The sequence below is a fragment of the Penaeus japonicus genome, unplaced genomic scaffold (assembly GCF_977035675.1).
Source record: "Penaeus japonicus unplaced genomic scaffold, GWHDUDI00000001_assembly GWHDUDI00000004, whole genome shotgun sequence".
Taxonomy (NCBI): Eukaryota; Metazoa; Arthropoda; class Malacostraca; order Decapoda; family Penaeidae; genus Penaeus; species Penaeus japonicus.
In genome coordinates, this window is record NW_028234406.1 from 3389403 (window position 1) to 3396902 (window position 7500).

The 7500-nt window shown below is 36.0% G+C and overlaps 1 protein-coding gene across 4 annotated transcripts in view; it reads left to right on the forward strand.

The window, feature by feature from the left end:
• Positions 1-7500, forward strand: part of LOC122264833 (5'-3' exonuclease PLD3) — an 18212-nt gene that overhangs the window by 9333 nt on the left and 1379 nt on the right. For 3 of the 4 annotated variants that reach the window (XM_086535901.1, XM_043033902.2, XM_043033903.2), the window contains exons 2-12: positions 1483-1547; positions 1800-2003; positions 2491-2711; positions 3122-3222; positions 3603-3725; positions 3885-3953; positions 4075-4206; positions 4606-4745; positions 4997-5162; positions 5833-5935; positions 6572-7500. The exon at positions 6572-7500 is cut by the window's right edge and continues 1379 nt beyond it. In XM_086535901.1, the coding sequence (XP_086392027.1) occupies positions 1483-1547; positions 1800-2003; positions 2491-2711; positions 3122-3222; positions 3603-3725; positions 3885-3953; positions 4075-4206; positions 4606-4745; positions 4997-5162; positions 5833-5935; positions 6572-6765 (1518 nt within the window). In that variant the 3' untranslated portion in view covers positions 6766-7500. The remainder of the gene's footprint in view (positions 1-1482; positions 1548-1799; positions 2004-2490; positions 2712-3121; positions 3223-3602; positions 3726-3884; positions 3954-4074; positions 4207-4605; positions 4746-4996; positions 5163-5832; positions 5936-6571) is intronic. The other variant, XM_043033904.2, reaches the window with a different exon arrangement.

Sequence of the window (7500 nt, forward strand, 5' to 3'; positions counted from 1 at the left end):
CCACCTGGCACTTTATCGTGAAACAGTCCAAATTCTGTCTTTCTAGAATTTGTGTGGGTGTCGTCTGAACCTTTGCCCTTGAGTGCACCACCCATTATGAACTCTCCCTAAAAGGCACCACCTCCAAGATTTAGAATATGGGTCTTTTTTTTTCTATTTGTATGTTTGTTCTTTGAAATTTCCTTGGCGTATTAAATGTCCTCTCAAGCTAAAGGGGCCAATATCATTGCTTTAGTTGTGGACTATAACTTCCATGAAAGGACAATACACATTAAATAGAAACAGTTGATGCAAGATTCATTAGCATCAGTGTAAGGGACCTATTAGTAAGACTTGGTTGTTAACCTTGATCTCTAACCCTAACCCAACCCAAACCCTGATATGAACTTATCCTTAATCTAACTAACTCAGATGGTGGGAATTCTGGTTGGTGTAATTTTCAATGTTTTTCTTTCAACAAGGGATGTTTCCTGACCTGTTGTTTTATGTTAACCTTTTGCGGATGGGAGATAGATTTGCTTGCCCATTCTCCAGGATGGGTTTTATTTCAGAGCCAAGCAGCTTCACGGGAGGACAAAAAGCAACTTTATTTTTTTGTATTTACGGACTGTCATGAACGAATATGAAAAGTATAACTATCCTCAATGAACATAACATGAAGAGGTAGGGAAGAGGAAGGAAACTTGTGCTTATGACTGGCACTGGGGCACATTGTAGACATTGAGCATGGTTTGAGTTACCTTCCTCTTCTCGATCTGCTTTCACATCCTTCATCTGTGGTACTTTAAAGCAAGAGATCGGCAACTTTCTATGTGCCATCGTTCTATAAAGATAGTGCTTGTTAGAGACCATAGATGGGTGCCATTCAAGGCTCTCTCTCCTGGTGCTAGAAGAAGGTAGTGCCATCTAGGTTTTGGATGTTAGGTGAAACCCATTTTGCTTAATATTACAGCAACTATAGTAATTATGACTGCAGTTGTCATCATCACTCACTCATTAATCACAGCACAATAAAATAACACAATAAAATGTTTGTCATGACATCCGTCGTCAGGCCAGAGCTCCTGTGTCATGTATGTCATGACACCTGTATGCAATGGGCTAATCATTACTTTTTAAAGTAAGATGTTTTAGTTTTCTTTGATAGAATAGTAAAGATATTGTAGGTTATACTTTTCTAGTCAAATTATTATTTATGATAAAGATAATGCATGACTATACTTTCACTTCACAGTTAAGATTCCATCATGTCTCATAACCATGTATTATTAATGTTTTTATTGTTTTTTTTCATCAAGCTTTATTTTGAATGATTGTACCAGATGGCACATTATTTTTATGTAACAAACAGTGACGACAAGAATTGGCTCTAATCAACTTTGTTTTGTATTTTCTTCTCGTCAGAAGATTCACGGATAAACTTTTGCATGGAATATTGTGTTCAGATAGGATTTTTAACATGATGAATCTACATTATTTCAGACGGTGGTGGAAGGAAGTGGCAAGCTCGACTTTGGAGAGTATGAGCTTGAACTGTGGGATCTGAGGTGAATTTTGAATATGTGTATTTTCTTAATTTCGCATGATTGTATGTTTCTATAAAAAGTGTTTAAGAGAAGGAGATCTCTTTATCAAATGTGTACAAAGAATTCTCTTAAAAGATGTTGTTCATTTATTATTCACTCATAACAGGCTGTATTAAACCTATTAGTTTTACATAGAATTATTTAAAGATCAGATTGCGAAGTGTGTGTCAGGTACAAGGGTTATGTAAATCACTACATGAGTACTACTTGCAGGTATAATTCTATGCTGCAAGGCCACGTCAAGAAAATGCAGGGAGGACGGAACACCAGGAAATCATGGCTGTGTGACTGGCTCAGACCCATGTGCCTGCCAATCACAATCATCGTCACATTGTCGATGCTTATTGTCGTCGTTGCCATCCTTGACGACAATGTGACAAACAACGAGGCAAAGCAGTTGAATTGTAACAAGTGCAGGTTGGTTCAAATTAAGTTTCCTTGGCTCTGTATCATAATGATTAGTAGGAATCTGTCCTAATTATCCTGACATATGTGCATATATTATTTCTTCTTTGTCTTCTCCGTCTTCTTCGTATTTTAACTATATTAATATTTGTTTAACGTACTCTTTGCAATAATCATTAATTGGAAATGAGTCATAGATAAGGTATATTACATGGTATACTGTTTTGGTAACTGATAATGCTAATGTAGTTTGGCAAGGACTTGCTCTGGTGAGAGCACTATAATTTTTCTAGATAGCAAACTGATAAGATTATCTAAGGTGTAAGAGATTCAACCTACTTTGTAAATCATCTTCAAAATCATGATTACATGCATTCAATCATTGTAGAATTTTACGATAAGGATTTAGCTATAACACAGACACCGATTTCCAATAGCTAAATACAAGATTTGGTTACGTTGCGTTTTTCTATACATATTGTTTTCTTCATCCCCCCAGTTTCCAGTTGGTGGAGAGCATGCCAGAAAACCTGACTTATGCTCCGGGAAGCGTGCATTACCCAAGCATCTATAATGCGTGGGTTACCCTCATCAACAGCGCAGAAACGTCCATCGACATTGCGGCCTTCTATTGGACGCTGTTGTCGGAGGATGTTGGAAAGAAGCCCCATCCTTCCGCGTGGGAGGGGGAAGACGTGCTGCATCGACTAAATGTCACCGGTTAGCATAGCCATTAGGGTGAAGGGGCCTTTTTGGGGTGTTTGATGTTTTGTTATTTATTCTGCCGTGGTTTTGAGCTTCGGCATTGATTTGCTTGTTGCTAGATGTGCAGTTTTGTAATCTGTTTCAGGGGTTAATTAGGAATTGTTTAAAAATTACATGTATGAAATAAGAATTAGGAGAAAGAATTGATTATAAAATTTCTATTATCACTTGGTTTTACTGATGATGGTATATGTGTAGGAGTGTGTATTGAGTGTGGATTTACATACATTTATATATTTCAGTTCATGCTTAAACAAAAGCTAAATGCAAAAAATGCTTTAATACAAGACATTACTCTACTAAACAGAGTAAATGTATATATAATCTTACTACTATAATTTAATATATATATATATTTTTTTTAGGTCAGCGTCCAAATATATCAATTAGAATTGCTCAGAATTCGCCTTCAAGAGTGTCTCCACAACGTGACAGTGCAATGCTCGTGGAGTCTGGGGCCGCGGAGGTAATTCAGTCCTATTTACGTGCCCATCTTTTATGGGTCCATTTGATTGTGTGGATGTTTGATGATAATAGTATTCGTATTATTAGTATTGTTTTGTATTTGGATTTTTTTTCTCTCGGTTTAATTATTCATTTCTCAATTGCATAAAGGTTAAAAGATGGAAATATATTTATGTAGTTATATATGATAGGAGATATAATGATGGCAAAAAACATTTATATATACTGAGCAAAATGTACTCAACAAAAATATCAGTGCTTAGGGTCTTTAACAATTGGGAGAGTAGCTGAATTTAATAACATTTGCATATAGATATTTGTAGATCAGTCGAGATATATTGTTCGCTGTCTCTGCCATCAATACATGGAAGGTTTTTCCAGGTTCGAAGCGTGAACTTTTCACACCTGATGGGAGCGGGCGTTTTGCATACAAAGATGTGGATTGTCGACGGCAAGCACATCTACCTCGGAAGTGCAAATATGGATTGGCGTTCCCTGACACAGGTATGGAGGGAAGTTTTCGCATGGATGTTGAAAGTTTTTTTGTGTCCAATGCTCTCTCGGCATTTGATATTTATCATTTTTTTGTATTTGATGTTAAATTACAGTTCATGTTGTTTTGATCTTTATGTTGTTTGACTGATTACATCTTTGGATTTGCAGGTCAAGGAAGTTGGTATTTTGATCACAAATTGTTCATGCCTGGCAGAAGACATGAGCAAAATCTTTGAGGTAAGAGTGACGGAAAGGTGATGGTTGGCTGACATGACAAATTTGTTGTAATTAACAAAGACAAAATAAAACTGCCTCATCGTTTTGCAAAAGTCTTTGATCTCTGAATATGTTTGATCAGGTGTACTGGCAATTGGGCAAGCAAGGAGCCGAGATTCCTGCCGTCTGGCCTCGTGACTTGCAGACCGAGTTCAACATTGAGAATCAGATGTCCTTGCCTCTTGGTGGGGGTGAAGTGAATACGTATCTATCAGTAAGTACGAATGGAGGAATGTCTCTCTTGTTGTAGTTGGTGTTTTTGTTGTTCAGTGAATGATAGCTGATCTGTCGTATATGTTTCATTGCTCTGTGACCCATCCCTTTATAGTTAATGTTTTAGATCCATGGCATTTTTTCAAAAGGATGGAGAAAGAGGTACATATAGATAGATAGATTAGATATCCATGGCATCTCCCTAGAAAGATAGAGATACACACACACACACACACACACACACACACACACACACACACACACACACACACACACACACACACACACACACACACACACACACACACACACACACAAATGGACAGACAGACACATACAGACAAAGAGAGAGAGCCGTACAGTGTATATATTTATTATTTTCTTTCTTTTCTTTTCTTAGAGTTCTCCACCACCATTCTGCCCAAAAGGGAGGTCCAATGATATAGATGCTATTGTTGATGTTATAAATAAAGCAGAAAAGTTTGTGTACATCGCTGTGATGGATTACTTCCCCCGAATGCTCTACAGCAAAGATAAGAAGTAAGGACTGTTCCGTCTTATAATTGATTATGTTTTATCTGCTAGAATGTAATTAAGATGAATGGAACATTACTGTGCTGGTCATCTTGTGGATGTTCTTGTTAATTACCTGTATAATTATATGATATATTGATGAGTTTTTATAATAGGGTATGTGCATAGCACCACTCCATTAGCTGTACATATGCTCCTGATTTTTGTTTCTTTCTCCATGATTTGTAAGTAGTGTGCATCTATGTGATTTGTTGCAGGTTTTGGCCAGTGATTGACGACAGGTTGCGCGCTGCCGCATACGAGAGGAAGGTGCGGGTGCGTCTCTTAGGGTCGCATTGGAACCACACACGAGCTGACATGAAATACTTCCTGAAGTCTCTGCAGGACCTCACAGGCACTGCCACTGGAATAGACATTGAGACGGTGAGTTGCTGATTCTAATGGATTGTTAATATTTAGCTATAGGGTCGTGGGTATATTTTTGTCTTCTTTGTTCAAGATGATTAGTAGTGTAAGTTTGTTTCAATTAAACTCTGGAATGCAAGGGCCTCAAAAAAATGATCTTGGGATCTGCAATTAATCCAATAGGAGTCTGTTGTCCAGGATCTTAAAAGGGAGAAGGAGAATTAAGAAATATTGAGTAAAACTGTTCCTGGACCAGTGAGTTCTCCAGACCAGCACTATGGCTTATGCGTTAGTTTTGATAATTGTAGATAAAGCTATAAATGAGACTGAATAATTTCACAACCCAAGAGATGTCATTAATGCTTTTCAAATTACTCCTTCATTGCAATCACATGTGATTCCAATAAAGAAGTGAATTAAAATGTGACAATTACATCGCATGTGTTGTGAAATTGTTCAGTTTTATTTAGGTGCTGGTTATTTTTCTCATTATAGATACCAAAGTAATGTTGTTTCAGTTAAGATATGAGGCTGATTATTCAAATAGGGCAATGGATAATATTTTTTCTGAATCATCTCTCTGTTTTTCCAGTTTTGAAAGATGTCATGATTTTGAAAAAGAAAAAGTAAAAAAAGATGTATTTGAATAGCTCTTGTCCACATTATGCTTACTTGTCTTTCTCAACAGCGCTTGTTTGTCGTGCCAGCATATACTGACGAGCAGCGAAGAGTTCCCTTTGGCCGTGTCAACCACAACAAATACATGGTGACAGATAACACAGCTTATATAGGTGAGGATAAGTGTCATATAGTTGTGATCCATTTACTCAGTCACTGCATGTAAATAAATGAGTATTTTATCCATTAAAGGAATGTCAATTAATTTCTTTTATAGATAGCAAATTGTTTTATGGAAATGGTCGTAACGGTTGGACACCGTGCATTTTCTGCGTTATTGTTGACACACTAAATGACTGCTTTGCTATTTTTATTGTTTACAGGGAGAACGGTATATCTCCATAGCATCTAGGAAAAGTATATTTCAGGCTTTTATCTATTTTGATTGCAACTGCATATGTGTTGCTCAAATGAAGATTCAAATTCTTACTCCACAGGAAGATTCCATAGGAATTTGTTTTTAGATTATCGTTGTTTTATAACAATTTACACAATATTTGTGTTTTATTGAATTAGTTATACCCATGTTATTCATATGTTTTTAGTGAGTTCTTATATGAGACTGGGAAATTATCTGGATGTTATTATAGGAAAAAAAGAGAACAGACTAAGAACATTTCAACATTTCCTCTTTGATTAGGTAAGACTTATCAAATGTACCCAAATACAGGGAAACATCGGCATCCAACTTTTTAGAAATTTGTACAAATCATCACAAGTATAATCAAACCACTATCAATTTACCACAGGTACATCAAACTGGAGCGCGGACTATTTCATCAACACCGGCGGCATTGGTCTGATTGTGAACGAAACGGACTCAACGGCATCGAGGGACACGGAAGCAAGCACTGGAGGTTCTACCCTTCGGAAGCAACTTCAGGATCTGTTTGAGAGGGACTGGACCTCAGAGCATGCAAGGCCCATTGACGAGTTCTTCTAGTTTGTTGCAGGCGAGATGGGCATAGGGTTTTATCCACTGTAAACTCTCTTTTTGTCTATTTTTTATCATTATTATTATTTTAATTATTATCATTATCAATTTGCATTCTTGTTAAATTGCTTGTTTTATTGGTTTCATGCTTATGTTTATATCTTTTTTCATCGCTTGATTAATTGAATTGTTAAAAGAGGAAATTTTATTTCAAAAAGAATATATATACTATGTGAACAAGTAAGTCGAAATCTTAATAAGCGAGTGTATCCAGTCAAAACTATTTAATTGGGGATCAAAACTATTTAATTAGGGAGTTCAGTATTTCCAATGCTATTTCATTGGTATATGAAGATATTATGTAATTTTCACCCTAAACTATGTGATAACAGCATGTGATTTATCAATATGTATTACTGTTTTTGAGACATTTTTATGATTGAGAATATGTGTATTGGAAAATTCATTAATGAGAGAGTCATACATGTCTTGCAATATGTACGATAACTAATGTTGAGCAAGATGTTATGAGGAATTAGATATATATATGTTGGAGATGGTAATTGTTTTTATAAATATCACCAAATACTAAATATACTAAATATGATATATACTTTTTCTGAAATTCAGCAGGATGAAATGAAACTGTAATTAATCTAGAATGTAACACTGATATTTAGCTTGTGAGAATTATTCAGTTTTTTTTCCAAAACAATAGGAAATAAGTTCTGTTTAACCAGTGAA